Source organism: Taudactylus pleione, unplaced genomic scaffold (assembly GCF_031769625.1).
Source record: "Taudactylus pleione unplaced genomic scaffold, aTauple2 ptg000737l, whole genome shotgun sequence".
Lineage (NCBI taxonomy): Eukaryota > Metazoa > Chordata > Amphibia > Anura > Myobatrachidae > Taudactylus > Taudactylus pleione.
Genome location: NW_028285139.1, coordinates 1,523,321 through 1,545,092, shown reverse-complemented (window position 1 = coordinate 1,545,092; position 21,772 = coordinate 1,523,321). Strand labels below are relative to the sequence as shown.

Genomic DNA, 21,772 nt, shown 5'->3' with positions numbered 1-21,772 from the left:
CCCCAGCCAGCCCCGCTTCTGTGTCTCCCCAGCCAGCCCACCTTCTGCTGTGTTTCCAGTCCAGCCCCCCTTCTGTCTCTCCAGCCCCAGCCAGCGCCCCACGCTTACTTTGTTCTTGTTGCTCCGATATATATATATATATATTTTATATATATATCTGTCTATCTATCTCCAAGTAATACCGTCTCTCCACCAAAAAAGACAAAATCCTGCCCTGGTGCCCTCCTGGATATACAAATATCAATACAGTACTGGAGAAGCGGCAACACTCACGGGTACTATTATGTAAGACTTCAAATGACAAACAGTGTCTGTGCATACTGTTTCAGTCCATCTGGACATTTATTAAGAACATTCTAGCTAAAAATACAGATGGACTGAAACTTTGGGCACAAACACTGTTTGTCATTTGAATTCTTGCATGAAAGTACCCGTGAGTGATGCTGGTCCTCTAATACTATATATATATATATATATATATATATATATAAGCAAGGCGATGTCCCCGGCACTCAATAGTAGTAAGGTGGTAATAGCGCAGGTGCCATCCATGGGCCAACGACCCTCCACACACAAACAACAGATGGCGGCACTCCAGGCGTCTTGATAAAGTATGTGATAAGATATCAAAAGTTTATTTCAACCTTTTGGACAGATGCCCGTCATCAGGAATAAAAAACATGGTGCAATGTGTTGGTATATATACATAAAACAATCAAGCAATAAAACAATCATCCCCCATCGGCAACTCACCTGGGGTGCCACCACCTGCCGACAGTCCCCGGCAACACGCTCTACTGATCACAGGCGTCGCCCTACCGGTGACGTCATTGAGCTGCGCCGCCTCAGGGAGCAGACCGCATTCTCCCCACATGGTTACCATGGCATACCTCCCAACATGACCCTCTCCAGGAGGGACACAATGCTCTGGTCCTGGACTTCCCTGGTAATTTATGATTGGTGGAAGCTCCAGAGGTGGGGCTGCAGCATAGTCCAATATTCTAATAGGGGAGTCACACCAACTGGCAGGGAGTCCCAGCCAGTGATGTTTGGCAGCGTGTGAAATGACAGTTGGTGTGGCTCCCCTATTTGAATTTTGAACTGCGCTGCAGCCCCACCTCTTACCAGGGAAGTCCAGGACCAGAGCATTGTGTCCCTCCTGGAGAGGGTCATGTTGGGAGGTATGCCATGGTAACCTAAGTAACAAGAAATATAACATAGAGAGGTGTATAACCCGTGATAAATACTACCAAAATACATGTGTGCACTCACAGAGGCTGTTACTATAACAGTTAATAGGGACATAATAATATATACAGAAAATTGGACCACACACATCCCAATGCCCCAATTTATGAAGGTGGTGCAGGTGCCTTACCTGAAACTATCTGGATGGAGGAGGATTGCAGTGACTGGCCGAGCTTCCTGGCAGGAGCTGTGGGCTACCACATCAGCTCCCCCACATTCTGCCAACTTCATGGCTACGAGGAGCTGCCAGTCTGACAGCCTGTTCGGGACTCCAATGAGATCTAGACAAGAATCTCCGTCTCACAAAACAAAAAAAAACACTTGCTCAGCAGCTGTTACGATCAGAAATTTCTCTCTCCTTCAACTTGGCCAGGTCGTTAGTTTGAGTGACAGGATGAGGCGTTTGTGAGTGGTAACAGTGGAAGGTGCTTGTGAACGGGGGAGTGGAGATCCGAACGCAGGCGTGCCTGACTATGCAAACGGCATTTTATGGGAGTGCATAATTAACTAAGTAATGTCATGGCACATGTGACATGGAGGTTTTTACACTGACTAGAGCGTAGTGCTTAAGAGAGGGTATGGTCAACCTTAAGCTCTACGACCAGCTCCGATGGTTCCCGATGGTCTCGATTAATCCTTATATGCCCGGAGATGACGAGAAGGGGGCGTATTTTTAGTCTTACGGCCGCATCCTCCCCTTGCTCGTCCAGCTAACGATCCCAACTTAACGACGCAACTTGCGAGCGCTTCATTTGCCTATCCGGCTCCTTTTACCTTTCGACCAAGCGGCCGCAACGACCGACTCTGAATGAGGTCCTGAATCCCCACCCGGCTCTGCGTGTGCTATTGGGATTGCGGGCAGGTCCGGGATTCCAGTCCCGGAAGTCCCTCCCTGTGGCGGCCCTGCCGCCGGGGGATGCAGAATGAATTTGGGGGTAAAGAGAGACAATTTCAATTGTCGTTCTTGGGTGGTAACAGGTGGGTGGCAGCAAAATGCAGGCACTTCGCATGTCACGGCCAGCGACTGTCATTTTTTGCAATTGCGCTGGTGGCCAATTTGCTGGGATTTGAGTCGCAGCCAGTTGGCGTCTCTGTACGAATCCCATCTGCTGCAGCATTAGCATAAAGATGCAGTCACGCTGTGTAAGAACACACAGTTGTGGCTGCATTACTGGCCACCCCTGAGTCAGGCCCTATATGCAGTATGTAGCTCTTAAGCTCATGCATTAAACTCCTATGATGCTATAGTGTAAGTTTGCAAGCACTTTTACCTTTGCCTTTCTGTTAATACCCAGTCTCATTTTATTATTGCTTTGTTTCTTAGAGTTTTTGCTTACTAGAGTTGGCTATACTTGAGATGATCTGTTATTGGTGATCGGGCTGATTAACTTGTGGTTTCGTGATTACTCACAAGTAATATTTACGCGTAAATATTCTATCATATGTTAAATCCTCCTCTTTAATAACTTCAAAAGAGACTATTCAACAGTAAGCAAATTGGTTTTCAGAACTGGGTTAAGAAGACCCCATAGGGCCCTAGACTAGTCACTGGTTTGGGGCCCCCTCCTATCAGCATTGCATTCCTCAGCATACCCCTCTATTGTATTACACTTGTTGATCTGCATATTCACAAATATTACTCTCCTGAGTCTCCTCCCGTAACCCCAACAGACTACAAAACCCCATAGGCAAACGCAGGGGGGGGTTCCGTCTGCCTGGAAACCCGCCTACCCAGCCCACACCATTGCCACAATATAAATAGAAATATAATAGAATTTTACTAGTGCTGCATGTTCTTGGAATGGTGCCCACATCTAAAATAAAAACATTCAGCTCAGGCAGGATGGGCCTACTGCCGCACCTAATGGCTTACTGTGATCGCTGGTCCTGTATCTGTTGGAAATATGACACACAATACACTTTGTATGATGCATATTAAAGCTGGTTAAGAGCTAATTATGCCCTCTTCATGGACTGGCCACACTTGGTCTAAAATCAAGCATTTGGAAACCCCCCTCTAGAAATCCTGCTTTTGCCACTGAAACCCAGCATACTAGACATTCCAGGGCTTGTAGATCAGCACAAACTTGAGATCAACAGTTGTATATTACTGTTGTATATTACTGACGTGTTTCAAGTTTTGACTACATATATTGCTAATCCAACACTTATTATATTCATTTTAAAAGTTCTGTACTCACAAGCAGCTTTCTGTCACCTACAGTGTTTGGGCAGCTTGCCTAGTTACTCTGGTCTGCGTTGGTTCTAATAAGATGGCAATGACAAAATGCTTACTCAGAGCGCTGTCACAGTTATTTACAGCAATCCAACAATAAATAAATGCTACAGAAAATGAGGCGCTATATAAATGAATATTAATAAATAATAGGTGCGTTTGGATATGCATTCTGGCAATAGCTAGCAGTGTGGAGAGTGGGAAGCTGATGTGTGTCAACCAATGCTACACAAACATGATATACTATAACATTTGCTGTCAGCTGATTGATTGGCCAAGCATCAGATTAAGCAGTTGTGCAAGGAAACCAAAATAAAACTGGAATTAAACTGTAGAAATAAATAAATGGGGGTGAAAGAACAGTGGAAAAGCTAATTAGACAGCTCTCTTGGAAGGGTTCACTCTGAAGTTATGGGGACATATTGGGCTCATAGGTATATATTGTCCCTTCATACTGATTTTCATTAATGCAGGTTATTTGATCCGGTGTCTAACGTTGCATGCACTTGTTTTTAACAGGCATCTGGTGTGACAGTGAATGACGAAGTCATCAAAGTTTTCAATGAGATGAAGGTGAGAAAATCTCAAACTTCTGAGGAGATAAAGAAGAGAAAGAAGGCTGTCCTGTTCTGTCTGAGCCCTGATAAGCGAGAAATAATTGTGGAGGAAGCCAAGCAAATCTTGGTGGGAGAAATTGGTGAAACAGTTCAGGATCCTTACAGGACCTTTGTCAATCTTCTGCCCCTCGATGACTGTCGATATGGACTGTATGATGCTACTTATGAGACCAGAGAGTCCAAGAAGGAGGACCTTGTCTTCATCTTCTGGTACATTCCTTAAAACGGTGTGGTAAATAATATTAAACCCTAATATCAATGTTGCTAAAACAAAGTTGTGAAAACTTAAATTCACTTTTTTACAACTATAATTTTGGGCACCTGTATCTGTCCATGTCACAAATGTAGATGCAAAAGCTGCCCAGTGTAATCCAGTTGGTCAATCAGGTCTCTTTGACCAGACTGGCAAAAAGGTGTAATTGTGTGAGGCAGAGAAGAGACCTAGCTGAGTTCCATGGAGCATGTGATTATAATAGTGCAGAGGTTCAGAAACACGGTCCTCAAGGCTCCCCAACAGTATCCATATCTGAGCACTGGTGGTTAAATCAAATTGACTGAGGTAATAATTAAGTCATCTGCGCTCAGCCATAGATATCTCTAAAACCTGAACTGTAGGGGAGCTTTGAAGACTGCGTTTGGGAACCTCTGTACTAGTGTATGAGTAATCACGAAACCACAAGTTATTCAGACTGATCACCAATAACAGATCATCGCAAGTATAGCCAACTCTAGTAAGCAATATGAGCTCTAACAAGTAAATATTCTATCATATGTTAAATCCTCCTCTTTAATAAATCCTAAAGGGAATATTCAACAGTAAGCAAATTGGTTTTCAGAACCGGGTTAAGACCCCATAGGGCCTTAGACTAGACACTGGTTTGGGGCCCCATCCTATCAGCATTGCATTCCCCTGCATACCTCTCTAATGTATTACACTTGTTGATCTTCATATTCACAAGATTACTCTCCTGAGTCTCCTCCCGTAAACCCAACGGACTACAAGACCCAGGGGCCTATTCATCAACACTAAAATAACGTTTTTAAGGACATTTTCTTTAATTAACATTATTTTAGTATTCATGAACACACTTAGCACAGGAGATATCACTGATATCTCCTTGCTAAGTCCCCCTGCGATAATTTCCACACTCCCCATATATTAGTATGGGGATATGGAAATTATGGTATTCATCAAATTTGATGGAGTTACTATTCGCCACTGTAAGGTGGCGAATAGCAGGTGACACCTGCTTCCAGCTGGTGAGGTCCCCCGGCATCTTCCTCCGGCACTCTGGTCCGTCCTCTGGCTCCTGGGGCTGTGCTGTCACGTGTTCTCCCAGCAGAACACAATAAAGTTTAGAAGAAAAAAAAAATGTTTTTCTTTTTCTTAACTGTACTGTGGGCTGCTGGGAGAACACGTGACAGCACAGCCACCAGAGCCAGAGGCGCTGCAGCGGGCAGGTAAGTGCGGGGACGGGGGGAGGGGAGGGGCCACAAACTTACCGCCGCTGTAGGCAGTGCTGTGCATGCGCTGGCTTTACGAATGTAACAGCGCATACGCAGAATGGATTCCAGCTGCGGTAAGTTAGAGTAGACAGGGAAAACTATTTCCTGAAAAGCTGTCATTGCAAAAATGACAGCTTTTCAAAATAGATAGTTATGGGGAGGAGGAATGATGAATTCCTCTGGTAATTATGTAGAACTCCATGCGAGTTCTAAACCTAATTACCTCCAGAGAGTTTCAAAATATGATGAATAGGCCCCCCCAGTTACCCAGGATATTAGGCATTCTAGGGTTTGCGGTTCAGCACCAACTGGAGGTCAACAGTTGTATATTACTGACGTGTTTCAAGTTTTGACTACATATATTGCTAATCCAATACGTATTAAATTAGTTTTAAAAATACTGTACTAACAGGCAGCTTTCTCTCACCTACAGTGTTCGGGCAGCTTGCCTAATTACTATGGTCTGCGTTGGTTCTAATCAGATGCCAATGACAAAATGCTTGCTCAGAGCGCTGTCATAGTTATTTACAGCAATCTAACAATAATCTTTACAGCATTTATTGAAACGCTGTTCAAACTAACCTCCCCATAATTGAAAAGCAAAGCCCCCATACTGAATGGCAACACCCCTGTACTGATTAAGCTTCAATCAAAACACGGTGAACATCTGCCTTCTTTACCTATAACATGGTAGAGCTTTTATACCAGTTGTCACACCAGTTTCACAGGATCAGCTGCTTACAAATACCTGCAGGGGCCTAAACTGTAGTGGGCACAGCAACTGCCGAGCACAGCGCAGGCTGAAAATCGAATCAGAACAAGGCTGTGTACAGTACCAAGATGGGAAGTTATGTAGGGTGTATGCTGACCTGGGGCAGATTATGTAGAGCGGGAGCAGATGCACGAGTCAGAATTAATAAAGAGGGTGAATGACCTAGGGAGTCTTTTATGCTAATTTATACTACCTGTGATAACTTTTCCAGCACCACTGCAAGATACAGGTACAGTGCTGCTCAGTACGATACAGAGACAGTACTGTCCTGTGAGATACAGATACAGTGCTGCTCATTACGATACAGAGAGTACTGTCCTGTGAAATACAGATACAGTGCTGCTCAGTATGATATAGATACTGTACTGCCCTGTGAGATACAGATACAGTACTGCTCAGTACGATACAGATACAGTACTGCCCTGTGAGATACAGATACAGTGCTGCTCAGTACGATACAGATACAGTACTGCCCTGTGAAATACAGATACAGTGCTACTCATTAGGATACAGATACAGTACTGTCCTGTGAGATACAGATACAGTGCTGCTCAGTACGATACAGATACTGTACTACCTTGTGAGATACAGATACAGTCAGTGGCGTAACTTCATCCCAGGTGCCCGGAGGCAAGATAAATGTTGGTGCTCCCCCCAAATTAAAATGTACCACCCCCCCAGCACCTATGCCAGCCCCAGCTGTCGCCCCCTATGCAGTTTCCCCAGATACAGTACTGCCCTGTGAGATACAGATACAGTACTACCCAGTAAAATACAGACACAGTGCTGTCCAGTAAGATACATATACACTACTGCCCAGTAAGATACAGGTGGGCCTATTCATCATAACTAAAATTTCTCTGGAGGTAATTAGGTTTAGAACTCACATGGAGTTCTACCTAATTACCGGAGGAATTCATCATTCCTCCTCCCCATAAGTAACTATTCCGAAAAGCTGTCATTTTTGCAATGTCAGCTTTTCAGGAAATAGATACTTTTCCCTATCTAATCTAACTTACCGCAACTGTAATCAGTGCTGCGCATGCGCTGTTACACAAAAATCGGCACATGTGCAGCACTGCCTACAGCTGCGGTAATTGTGTCCCCCCTCCGCTCAGCCCCCCCCCCGTCCCCCACTTACCTGGCCGCTGCAGCTGCCTCTGGCTCCATCTGCTGTGCTGACACTGTGTTCACCCAGAAGAACACAGTAAAGTTTAGAAAAAAAAAAATCTTTTTTTATTCTAAACTTTACTGTGTTCTGCTGGGAGAACACAGTGTCAGCACAGCAGACAGAGCCTGAGCTGCGGAGGTCCTGCCCAGCTGACAGCAGGTAAGTATAACTCGCTGTACGCCACCTCAGAGTGGCGTATAGTAACTCCATCAAATTCCGAAAATACATAATTTTCTGAATTTGATGAATAGCTTAATTTCCATATCCCCATACTAATGTACTGAATGGGGAGTGTGGAAATGAATGCAGGGGGACTTAACCAGGAGATATCAGTGCTATCTCATGTGTTAAGTGTGTTAAGTGTCTTCATGAATACTAGACTAACTAATTGCAGTTAGTAATTAAGGAAAATGTCCCTAAAAGTTTTATATTAGTGTTGATGAATAGGCCCCACAGAGTGCTAGCGTGTTTGATGCCCTCTGCAAACTATAAATTTGCTCCTTCCCGTGTACACTGCAAAAAGGAGCGTGGTCTCACAAAAAGGAGTTTGGTCACACAATAGTACCCCCAATTCAAATTACGCCACATAGTAGCACAATCTTATTCACATTACCTTGCACATAGGGCCTGATTCAGAGAAGACCGCAATGGTGATTACGTGTGCAGATCGAGTGATTGTTTACCATTGCACATGCATATAAGCCGCACTACGCGTGCGCTGCGTTCCCATTGCGATTACGGACGCACTTTGTAATACATTGCACAGTGATTGACAGGTTGTCAGTGTTTGGGGGTGGTGACAGGGGTGTGGAAGAAAAATGCAGGTGTGCCTGTCTGTTTAAACGCAGTTACATGGGCGTGCATAAATTAGCCATTCCTAATTGAGCTATATTGGGTCCAGGGGGGGATACATCGGTGACTGTGTCGTTGTGGCTCCGGCCAGCCCCCCAATTGGCAATTTATTTAAATATTTGCCAATATTTAAATAGAAATTTAAAAAACTGCCATTTCCTGTGTTATACCTCCCAACTTAGCAAATCGAGATGAACAACCTCATCGCAGAACAGAGGGACCAGTTCCTACATATTGGGACTGTCCTGCCAAAATCAGGATGATTGGAAGGTATGCTCTTGAGTCCTTATTGGAAAAAAAAGCACTGGGGGCAATGATGTGTAGAAATGGAGTCACAAATCAAACAGTGGCCTGGTATTTTCTTTTTCTCATTCTGTATGCTGACTTGTGCGTGCTTTCAGGGGGTATATTTGAAAATTATGAAATGTGTTATTGTTTAAAATATTTTCCATCTGCATATTGGGTATACTACCTTTTAGATAGAAATGATGCTGAGCTTGGCGCGCACGATGTGATCTGTGTGTGGGTAATGGGTTGGTTGCAGCTGCCCACAAAGAAAAATTGTGTATTATTCATCAAGGATATCTGTTTAAAAAAGAGGGATGCGCCAACCTATAATTATTAGCCAACAATTTGTTACTGTATAATCAATTCAATGTTTATTACAACACTTATCACAAACTAAAAAAACAATATAATAGGCATATGCTATAAAATATATAATTCATAAAATTCACTCATAAATGCAATGTAGAACATTGAAATTGGCTGACACACCTATAAGTAATTATGTTGCTATATGTTCGCTGTGTCCTGCAACATAGTAATAAAAAGTACTCTCCAATAGCTTTAAAAATCAGATGTAAACACAGTGAAAGTTCCAATATCCAGAACCTAAGCTTAGGTGTGAATAGATGTTATTACCGTCATCAGAGTATTTCAATATGATAAAGGAGCTGTTTGTAGCATTGGTGGTTGTTCTTAATAACCAGGAAAGTAGAATTGGATAGTTACACTGGCAGCACAGGACTCAGGATATCTGCAGGTCCACAGGTCGGTCTGAACAAGCAGCCCTGCTGGTGTATCTGCTGCTGTTGGTAAATGTTTACCGCTGCTCCGGAGCTCCATTCCAAATGTGTATGTACTGTAACTACACGTCTCTACCAAGAAAACACAGTCCGTGTGAGACGATCTGTACAGATGCAAAGTAAATCCTCCCGAGCTCCATTCTGTAGGCTGTGTGCTGAGACTGCCCGTCTATTGCCGTGTGTGTCCGCAGTATGTGTAAAGTGGTCTGGATGAGTGCAACGCTGCTGCTTCTCTCAGTTCTCAGCTGAATTGATTATACAGTAACAAATTGCTGGGTAATAATTTAAGATTTGCGCAGCCCTCTTTTTTAAACAGATATAGGGGTCTATTTACTAAGCAGTGTTAGGAGACAGAGTGAAAAGTGATAAGAAAATGATAAGGTGCCAGCCAATTAGCTCCCAACTGTCATTTTTCAAACACAGCCTGTGAGATGACAGTTGGGAGCTGATTGGCTGGCACCTTATCACTTTTCACTCTGTCTCCTAACATTGTTTAGTAAATATGGCACTCATAGTAACTTTTAACTGCTCTACAGTGCGGGGAAACTATCAAAACTACCATGGGCTTTAAAATAAATAATGAATACATATGATGCATAAGGCTGCTATTCTTGTTGTTTATGAGACCACATGTCACGGGATAGTCCCCAAAGAGGGATGGGACTCCAGTATACGCAGTAGCAGGAGCTAAGGACCAGGGGATCTTGGTTAACATCTTGGAGGTCAGATTGGGTGGTCCACCCAGACCAAGGCTTTATTCTGGGCTGCCAAGCTGCATATAACACGAGGGGGGGCCGACTAGTCTCATTACAGAAGCTAAAAAACAGAAATGATCTATCATACTGGTGGACTCGATGCAGAAACAATTTTATACAGAGTTCTTTGGTCCCTTATATAACATACTATATAGCATGGGTATTCCATATGAAGGAAGCTCTGAAAAGTAGTCAATTGTATTAAAATATGTAATTTAGGGGCATATGTATCAAAGCTCGATGTGAAATAAAATTGTGAGAGATATATCACCAACCAACCAATTGGCTCCTAACTTACATTTTGCAGGCTGTGTTTAAGAAATTATAGTTTGGAGCTGATTGGTTGGTGATATATATTTCACAATTTTATCTCACATCAAGCTTTGATACATATGCCCCTTAAAGTTTATCTTGATCGAGATTTGTATCCCTGGTCACTGTCCTTCACTTTTATCCACTGTTTTTGGTTCTTTTGTCTGCTAGGAAGACAATCTTGATCTATACTTGATCCCAGCATAGTACATGATACAACACACCTGCTAAGGATTTGCATTGTGATTGTCCATACTTCTGGATTTAAAGCTGGCCATACACGCTACAATTATCGGGGCGATCCGCCCAATATTTGCGGATCTCCCTGATAATTGTAGTGTGTATTCGGTCGGGCATGCTGGATTGTCCAGCATGCCCGTCCGATGTGATATTTAGGGGGTAAACTGTCGGCCACATCGGGCAGTGTATGCCCAGCCGCGGCCGACAGACCGACACAATGAAATGTCTCCTCCCCCAGGGGGCGTAGCGCAGATATCTCAGTGTATACCGGGGACATCTGCGGCTGGCAGGCTGCCGGATAAAATGTTTGTCGGTCTGACAGACATTTTATCTGGCTGTGTATGCCCAGCTTAAGTCATAATGGTTGTTAATTATGTTGCCCGTTGGACTTAGTATTGTAATACTACTTATTTGTTGTGTCAGGAGTGGGTTATTTTATTACATTTTATTTTCTAGGGCTCCCGACAATGCACCGCTTAAAAGCAAGATGATATACGCCAGTTCAAAAGATGCAATTAAGAAGAAGTTTACAGGTTTGGATTCCTTACGTCTTAGCTTCATAAAAAATAAATCAATAAAAATGGCACATTTAGCATAAAAAGACACCTGTCCTGTTTTGTGAACAAAATGTCTTTGTGAGACATTATCCTGCATTACCCTCCAACACGCTCCTCAGTTGTGACCGCTAATCTTTTGCGGTATCCAAGCATGAGGGCATATGTTGATTTATGGAAAAGTGATATAAAGGGCTATTTCCCAAGGGTTAATAGAGCTCACAACAAGTAGGAATAGCCTATACCTAATGCTGGTCCTCATATACTGATTCCTTCTACTCTGTCTGAGTTCTTAATGACTGAGTTAGCGCCCAGTTTGGATGAGATGCAATTGTACAGTACACTGCCGAGCAGCTGGAAGTCTTCTGGTTTGACAGGGGCCTGTTAGTGAGCTCAGCACATGACTGTACACACAATGATAACAGGTGTCTTCTGAGTGCATTGACCAACATGGTGATAATAATGGGTTCCGTTCCAATCTAAATATTAGGCTAGTTTCTTAATATTGCAGCGTGTCACTGTGCAGCCATCAAGAGTCTCAGAAGTCTATTTATCAATTATTATATATGTGGGATATCACCCATAAAACACAAGTATTCGGGGGTATCCACAAACAATAAGTATCCCCCGACTGTATGAAGCTGGGGACTGATATCTGCTGCATTCTGGAGCTTTAAAGCTTCAGAATGCACTGAAGATGGCGTTAGCCTATGCTCTACATGTTGCAAAAAGTACTAGGACGGGGATCCATAGGATCCCTCTCCGGCACTCACCACTCGCGCATGCATTGTCATCAGACCATGTATGAGCAGTAGTGCACCCTGCTCTCAAAAATTTAGTGAAGGGATCATTTACTACTTACACAACGCAGTGACGCTCCTTTCGGAGTCCCTACTGTCCCTGCGAGTGTATTTTAATACATTTGGGTAAATCATAAATTCTTATTGCCGCGAATAGCAGCGATAATAAGTTATAATTAATGGGTCTAAGATTCGATAATTAATAAATATCCCCTTTAGAATCAATAATCCTTATTTTGTGGTCTGGTAAATGGAGAGCTTGATAACTTACCTTAGACGGAACTACCATCATCCACCAGAACACTCCCAAAAACACATTTTCAATACAGCAATTTTTTTTAGCATCGTTTACCATCAGGGCGCCAAAATCTGCCAGCGGCCTGGCGGTCTCTCGGTGGCCTTCTCTGCCATTCAGGTTGTTATACTTTTACACCAGTATTTCTTCCAAGTCAATGTATCTATCTGTGAACATACCATAAATCAAATGTTTATCCAGGGACAGTTGTCTTTGTAAAAAAATTCTAAGTTTTCTGACTAGTGTATCATGTAGTATTCTTACGTGACTTTCATTGACTAAAGTGTATCTGACATGTCTTTATTATTTTTAGGCATCAAACATGAGTGGCAAGTGAATGGAATGGATGATATTAAAGACCGATGCACCCTGGCAGATAAACTAGGAGGGAATGTGGTTATTTCACTTGAAGGTGTTCCATTAAAATGAACCCAATTCCTATATCATGGAAGCTTACAGTATCTAAATAGCATTTCCTGTCATGACCATAAGGAAAGTTATAGATTATTTATTTTTATTTTCAATTTCTTTTTTTTTTCCTCTATGAAGCAAAAAAACCATTTTGGTGCTTGAGAAAACAGAGCGAAGAACTAAAATAGCGCAAATATGAAATGTTACCCTGCAAACTCAAAATAAAAGGAACAGCATTAGTAAGTGTACCCACTCAAATGCACTCTTACATTTGTATCACTCAGTATAAACTTGATTGATCCCCAGAAACTTTGGGGTAAATTTACTAAGTGGCACCTTTTAAAGTTACCGGCTCACCGCTTCTTTGGAAGTTTTGGCTTCTAGATTTAAAAGGGCAATAGATACAAAATATGCTTCTTTTTTTTTTCAATTTATTGCCCCTTTATATCCAGCTGCTGAAACTCCAAAAGACAGATCAGTTTTGAAAAGCGCCTCTTAGTAAATATACCCCTATGGGTTCAATTAAAATAAAGTTATATTAATGATGAATTCAAAATGCAGTCTCACAATATGATTTTTGGTTTATATAAATCCAAGCCAAATGCTCCTTCTGTCATGCATAACACAATAATAGTGAAGGCAGAATACTAGAATCACAAAGTTAACGACTGCATACTACAGGCAACCTAGGGGAAGTGAGATTTTATACCAAATGAGTACAATTCACATCTCATCATTACTAATTTGTTAAATATCAGACATGACATTTTAATAGACATATATCGTTGGTTGTCTCTTTATGGTTTGGTATTTACTTTCAAGCATCCAGAATGCCTTATGCTGGGCATTCATTGTCCAATTGTCGGCCGATCAGCCGATAATTATCTGGTCGATAATTGAACAGTGTATTGCCGTGACTGACCAACCGACCAGTAATTATCAGTCTGTCGGATATGCAAAATCGTCCAGCATGCCCAAAAATCCGATAATTGGTCAGCCGCACTGCTGCTTCCGACCGTCCGACATTTTCCCTGTTCCTTCACAGGTGAGGAACGGGGAAATGTCTCCTCCTCAGGGGAGAAACACAGATATTGTGGCCAGACACTGTGACCTCTCTCACAATGTATGGCCACGATAATGGCTGGGTTTCAGCTTGTCGGGTAATGTTGGTCTGACAGACATTTTATCTTACAGCGTATGCTCAGCATTAGTGAATTTAGAGAAAATGAAATCTACAATCATACATGTTTTTTTTTAAATGATTTTCAGGGATAACATATAAAAATGTGTTAGCATCTCTACCTGTTGCCAAAAATTGTGTTATGGTCCTATATCAGCTGTTACAATTGTTAGGAGCAAGGCATTCTGTGTTCTGTTCAGTAATTAAAATAATATACACCACATAAATAATCCCGAATATAGTTTCCACAAATTTATTGTTGGTGTCAACTTTAGACCAAATTTGTGCCTTTATACTTATTATAATAAAACAGATGTTTTACACAAAGCACATTTTTTTTTCTGCTGTTCCAGATTGTAATGTTTTTATTTGAAAGGCCAAGGACTTTTTTCTTTAGTTTGGATTTCAAACATCAGTTAATAAACCAAAGCAACGTTTTGTGCAAGTTTGTGCCAAACAAGAATAAAATATGTTTGATTATTACACAGAAGTCTTGTATTAAATTTATATGTTAAATTAATAATTGTCTTAAACATGCATATGTGTATATACATACATACTAGCTGATGTACCCAATTTCACCCAGATAGACCTTATATATTTACTGTTTTCATTTCCATCTCACCACTCCAGTAACACATTAATCCTTCACCTCTATAGTAATGTATCCACTCCCTCACTGCTATAGTAATACATTACCCTCCCTCACCTGTGTACTAACACATTCTATTCCCTCACCTCTGTAGTAACACATTTCCCTCCCTCACCCATGTTGTACTTGTAACACATTTGCCGATCCCCTCCCTCACCTGCGTAGAAATACAATCCCTCACTTACACCTATAGAAACTTATACCCCTCCCTCACCTCTGGAGTTACACATTATCCCCGCTCACCCCCGTAGTAACACATTCCCCTCCCTTGCCCATGTTGTAACACCCCGGGGGTAAGACATTTGACATTTCCCTCCCTCACCTGTGTAGTAACACATTCCCCTCCCTCACTTGTGTAGTAACACATTTACCTCCCATCCTTGTGTAGTAACACAATCCCTTCCCACTATAGTAACACATTCCCTCCCCCTCATCTGTGTAGTTCACACATTCCCCTCCCTCACATTTGTAGTGACAAACCCTCCTACTGCTGTTGTAATACATTCCCCTTCCATACCTGTGTAGTAACACATTCCCTTCCCTCACTATTCAATAGGGGAGCCACACACAACTGCCAGTGATGTTTGGCAGCACTTGGGATGACAGTTGGTTTTTGAATACAGAACTGTGCTACAGCCACATTGAGACAGTCAGTCAGTACATTGCACAGGGGGAGGAAAAATGTTAGTCCTTTTCTACCACTTAGGGGTTGAATTTCAAAAAATTCCTTCTTAGTAGGTACCTATGTCATGGAAGGAATATACTCCCCAATTTTCATGTTTCTAGGTCCAGGGGTTTGGGTTTAGCGCTGATGAGTCAGCAAGGGAGTCAGTAAATTTGATTTTAGAAATAGATACACATAGTGGAGTATCTACAGGGGTATAAGCATACTTACCTACTCCTCCAAAATCTCCAGGGGAGTCACACATTTTGTGGAGCGCTCCTTGACGACCGGGCAAGCAGAGTACGCTCACAGAACTTACACATGTAACCCTGGTTACATGTGTATATTACATATAAATATAATTCATATATACAATTGAAACAGGTATATATTTTCATTCATCTATTTACAGCAAAATGCCATTTATGAGGTAAATGTTAAATACACTGTAGGGATATATGTGATGTGATGTATATATAAGTAAATATGTGGAAATGTATGTACCCTGTGCATGTTAGATATCTATGATGTCAGTGGACTTTAGTGCTTCATGCTGCAAATATACTTTTCACAGACCATGGTGATAGTTGCAAAAGGGGGCGGAGTAATATGGATGGGAGTGTCCTATCAGTGTTCCTATCAGGAAAATAGGATCTGGTGAGGGGGAGGATATATAACAGCTATTACCAGCAGCTGAGGGGCAGTCTCCTGATCCCTCCCTCCAGTGCCTGCGCTCCTGTGACCTGGGCAGCCAGTGAGCAGCGATATGCTGCCGGGCGCAGGGGGCAGAGCCGGAGAGGGAGCCCAGCTGGAGCTAGGGAAGAAGGTGAGACAGGGGTACTCACCCTGTCTTGCGGGAGAGGCGACATCGCGGGAGGTGGTCCCAGGGGCGGAGAGGAGTGGAGGGACCCGCGCTGATCGGGGAGTGGCCAGTGTGGGTGAGAGTGCCTGGTGAGTCCCTGCTGTGCTGGGCAGCACCTCCGTAGTTACAGGGAGGCTGTCAGCTACAAGCCTCCTCCTTTGGCTCATGGGAGCTCGGACGGCAGCCAGTGAGAGAGAGAGAGAGCCAGGAGGCGGGGCCGTGTCAGTGTAAAGGACGGCAGCCAGTGGGAGAGAGACCCAGGAGGTGGGGCCGTGTCAGTGTAAAGGACGGCAGCCAGTGGGAGAGAGAGAGAGCCAGGAGGTGGGGCCGTGTCAGTGTAAAGGATGCCAGCCAGTGGGAGAGAGAGAGAGCCAGGAGGCGGGGCTGAGTCAGTGTAAAGGACGGCAGCCAGTGGGAGAGAGAGAGAGCCAGGAGGCGGGGCCGTGTCAGTGTAAAGGACGGCAGCCAGTGGAAGAGAGAGAGAGCCAGGAGGCGGGGCCGTGTCAGTGTAAAGGACGGCAGCCAGTGGGAGAGAGAGAGAGCCAGGAGGTGGGGCCGTGTCAGTGTAAAGGACGGCAGCCAGTGGGAGAGAGAGAGAGCCAGGAGGCGGGGCTGTGTCAGTGTAAAGGACGGCAGCCAGTGGGAGAGAGAGAGAGCCAGGAGGCGGGGCCGTGTCAGTGTAAAGGACGGCAGCCAGTGGGAGAGAGAGAGAGCCAGGAGGCGGGGCTGTGTCAGTATAAAGGACGGCAGCCAGTGGGAGAGAGAGAGAGCCAGGAGGTGGGGCCGTGTCAGTGTAAAGGATGGCAGCAGCAGCACTGACAGGGGGATCAGAGCTGAGGTAGCAGCAGTGACAAGGAGAAAGCAGGAGCAGCGCTTATACAAGCAGCAATGTTGAGGGGACTGTGAGTAAATAGTACTTGGCACCTACACAGCTACATATAGCCCATATATAGAGACCGCTGTTGAGGACAGAAGAGCAGTAATATCCCATATACTCTGTCCACAAGGAGTACATACTTGGTTGTGGTACTGACACTCATATGGAGAGAGAGTTTCAGCGCATGTCAGCTGTGTGGATGATGCTCTAAATAGTGGCAGTGGTAATAAGAAGTATATGCCATTCAAGGAACATTACAGTAATCTTTAGATTACATTCGGGGAAGAACAGAATAGGAAAAAGAGAGGATTTCATAGTGTCTATATGAGACATTTTATTATATGCAAAGGGAAAGACAGAGGGAAGGATACAATTAAATACATAATACTGCAATGTAATTTTTCCTGAGGATTACAGTATAGGATATAGATATTGGATATATAGTCTTGCTACAACTATCCGAAAACAGCATATTCTAGCTGTAAGGATGAGACCCTGGTTCCATTTTTTAAGACTCACATGTAAGTTGTTATAATACTTGTCAGTGTCAATATACAATACTTATTCACCCAGCACTTAGAGAATACAGCCTTGAACTGGAATAAATACATGAACTTCCTTTTACTTTGTTAAGTACAACAGGACTTATGCTCTAGGGTTCTGGACCTTTAAGCACTCAGTATTCTCTACGCTAACAGACTCGTAGGCAAAGGCTAAATGTTGGGCATAATATTCAGAGTTAAGTGATTATATTATAATTGAATATTCCATTTGCATATGGAAACAAAGTATATTGTGTTTGTTATGCAACATGTCATGATATGAATTATTTTGCTTCATGAATTACATAATACAAAGTGTTAACCTATTTAAGAGTGGTGCATAGTACTTACCTTTTAGGAACTGGAACAGCGTCACCAGTGGAGAATTGAGAGACCTGAAAAAAAAAAAGAAATAACAGGTGGTCGAATATTTGTATGTACATATATATATATATATATATATATATATATATGTATACACACACAGCATACATTGTAATCAAAGAAAACTTATACTGACACTATATATTGTAGTGAATTTTCCCAAGTAGACCCACATAGACCATAAGTACTTGGGTGGAGGCACTGAAGATGGAAGGTACATCACCAGGAGAGGTTGGTGTGGGTACATTTGGAGTAACAAGGGTGGTAGTAACCTGGTGACCCTTTAGTGATAAAAGGGGGGTTACACACACTTCCCTAAGTGGGTGGGAGTTTGATGATGTGATTTGCTGTGAATCACATAATCATTGTCGTGCCTCCACTGCACTATTCTAAGGATCTGCAACATTATGCCATCATGGGTGGGGCTATAATGTGGATCGCATTGCTGTAACCCCGTGTACAATTATTACTTTGAACTGCCCTCCGGAAGGAAGATCCCAAAAGTCACCAGGTATGGGTAGAAGTGATAACATACTACACGACCTGCTAGCTAAGGGATCCCACCGGGGGCCTCTCAGCTGCCGTGCCCTATTTAGATGACACTTCTGCTACTCTGGGCATTGCTGCTCCCCTGCGCAGTGTGTCCGTGGTCAGTACACTCCCTTTTGTGTGACTACTAATACTTCAAGGGTTTTGAAGCCCCAAAATTTCATGTACCTGTATGTGAGGGCTCCTGTCATCAAAATGTGAGAGTGATAAAGTGGAAGGAGATAAAGTACCAACCAATCAGCTCTTAACTGTCATTTTTCAAACACAGCCTGTAAAGTGACAGGAGCTGATTGGTTGGTACTTTATCTCTCTCCAAGGCTTAGTACATAGACCTTCATACTGCTCAGAGAGGAAGGATACTTCAGAGGTCCCCTTCGCCCGAGCAGAATATAAATTTGGAACCTCCTAAGTGAAGAGTGGGTGCAGAGATGGAGAAGGTGGAAGTTGCTGGCCAGTAAGGACAGAGTGAAGACGTCACTCCCTAAAAACATTGTAGGCTATTGAAATAGTTAATAATATACATTCAAACATTAATGTGTGTGTGTATAACTATGTTTCGATGTCAGCGATGGAGCTCAGCACTTTTCATTCACTATGTTTTGAGGTTTTATATTAATAAAATAACTTGGTTCTTATCACAGTACATTGGCACTGTGGCTTTTTTTATCTAAAGTTACAAGTTCTCTGCTATATGAAGATAAGAACAGCAGTGTCCTTCAGTGGGATTACCTGCAGGAGTCTGCTGTGAGTAGAAAATAATATCTTCCTCCATAGTAACAGCTTTAGGGGTAGGTGTACTAAGCCTTGGAAAGAGATAAAGTGGAGATAAAGTACCAACCAATCAGCTCCTAGCTGTCATATTTCAAATGTAAAGTGACAGGTTGGTACTTTATCTCTCTTTACTTTATCTCTCTCCGAGGCTTAGTACAGAACAGAGACACTTCTGAGTCGCTGCATCCACATAATGTGTAATATTGTTAATATATGAGAGATGCAAAAAGGGGCGTAGCAAGACCCCTGTTTGCCCCATAGCAAACTTTCCAAAGGCCCATCCCCCTTTGCAAATCATTTTGCAGTTTATCCATTTAGATTGTAAATGATCTAATATTTGCACTATCTGTCTACTTAGCTGACATGCAGGAGTGAATGAATGGTGATTAGCATTTAGTAAGCATCATAAACGGAAAAATATATATATATTTTTGAATGTATATAGTCTCCCTAATCCTAAATGTTTATGATATAACATGGTTTGTAAGAAGGCTATGATTCACTAATAAATCAGTTAGCGAGGTGAGAAGGAGGCAGAGACGCTGGGGCCAGTGACAGCAGATGCCCTACAGCAACACTCAGCGGTGGCCTGGGCCCCATTCTCTGCACCACACTGCCTGAGATCTGCTGCAAAATTAGACAGGTGCGTAGGCATATATTGGGTGTTGAATCTGCATCCAGATCTCTAGTAGGATTGTGTTAACAGTCTGATCTGGAGTTGAATTCTCAGAGGATTGGACAAGTGTGTACCCATCTTAAGTCATGCACCATCATATCAAATTAATAATTTGCTTTATCCAGTGTTTCTAAATTCAAAACTACAGATAAAATGGAGGGAGGTGTCTGAAGGGGTAAGTGCTTAAAGTGGTCTTGGAGAGGTGGTGGAACTCAGCTCCCCCGCTGCCTACTCTACCCCCCCCCATGCTAAGATGACATCACAATGCATGCAGGCAGCAGCTGGAGATGGCTGTAGCTCTGCAATAGCACTCTGGTGAGAATAGAAAAGCTGGGGCTCAGGAGATGACAGTGTAACTTAGTGCAGGGAGAGGGTCGGGACCCAGAGGCGGCCACTTTTATTGCTATTGTCCCATTTTCTCTCCTCCGTCCACACTGATATACACTTTTATTGCTACTGTCCCATTTTCTCTCCTCCGTCCGCACTGATATACACTTTTATTGCTATTGTCCCATTTTCTCTCCTCCGTCCCCACTGATATACACTTTTATTGCTATTGTCCCATTTTCTCTCCTCCGTCCGCACTGATATACACTTTTATTGCTATTGTCCCACTTTCTCTCCTCCCTCTGCACTGATATACACTTTTATTGCCATTGTCTCATTTTCTCTCCTCCGTCCGCACTGATATACACTTTTATTGCTATTGTCCCATTTTCTCTCCTCCCTCCGCACTGATATACACTTTTATTGCTATTGTCCCATTCTCTCTCCTCCGTCCGCACTGATATACACTTTTATTGCTATTGTCCCGTTTTCTCTCCTCCCTCCGCACTGATATACACTTTTATTGCTATTGTCCCATTCTCTCTCCTCCGTCCGCACTGATATACACTTTTATTGCTATTGTCCCATTTTCTCTCCTCCGTCCGCACTGATGTACACTTTTATTGCTATTGTCCCATTTTCTCTCCTCCGTCCGCACTGATATACACTTTTATTGCTTTTGCCCCATTTTCTCTCCTCCGTCCGCACTGATATACACTTTTATTGCTATTGTCCCATTTTCTCTCCTCGGTCCGCACTGATATACACTTTTATTGCTATTGTCACATTTTCTCTCCTCCGTCCGCACTGATATACATGTTTATTGCTATTGTCCCATTTTCTCTCCTCCCTCCGCACTGATATACACTTTTATTGCTATTGTCCCATTTTCTCTCCTCCGTCCGCACTGATATCCACTTTTATTGCTATTGTCCCATTTTCTCTCCTCCGTCCGCACTGATATCCACTTTTATTGCTATTGTCCCATTTTCTCTCCTCCCTCCGCACTGATATACACTTTTATTGCTATTGTTCCATTTTCTCTCCTCCCTCCGCATTGATGTACACTTTTATTGCTATTGCCTCATTTTCTCTCCTCGGTCCGCACTGATGTACACTTTTATTGCTATTGTCCCATTTTCTCTCCTCCCTCCGCACTGATATACACTTTTATTGCTATTGTCCCATTTTCTCTCCTCCCTCCGCACTGATATACACTTTTATTGCTATTGTCCCATTTTCTCTCCTCCGTCCGCACTGATATACACTTTTATTGCTATTGTCCCACTTTCTCTCCTCCCTCTGCACTGATATCCACTTTTATTGCTATTGTCCCATTTTCTCTCCTCCGCCCGCACTGATATACACTTTTATTGCTATAGTCCCATTTTCTCTCCTCCCTCCGCACTGATATACACTTTTATTGCTATT

General features: G+C 43.0%; 1 protein-coding gene across 1 annotated transcript in view; it reads left to right on the top strand.

Moving 5' to 3' along the window:
* CFL2 (cofilin 2) overlaps nt 1–14,527 on the top strand; it is a 54,195-nt gene extending 39,668 nt beyond the window's left edge. Inside the window, exons 2-4 of the mRNA XM_088457082.1 lie at nt 4,004–4,311; nt 11,254–11,330; nt 12,760–14,527. Of these exons, the coding sequence (XP_088313208.1) occupies nt 4,004–4,311; nt 11,254–11,330; nt 12,760–12,875 (501 nt within the window). The 3' untranslated portion in view covers nt 12,876–14,527. The remainder of the gene's footprint in view (nt 1–4,003; nt 4,312–11,253; nt 11,331–12,759) is intronic.
* The last annotated feature ends 7,245 nt before the right edge of the window (nt 14,528–21,772 follow it).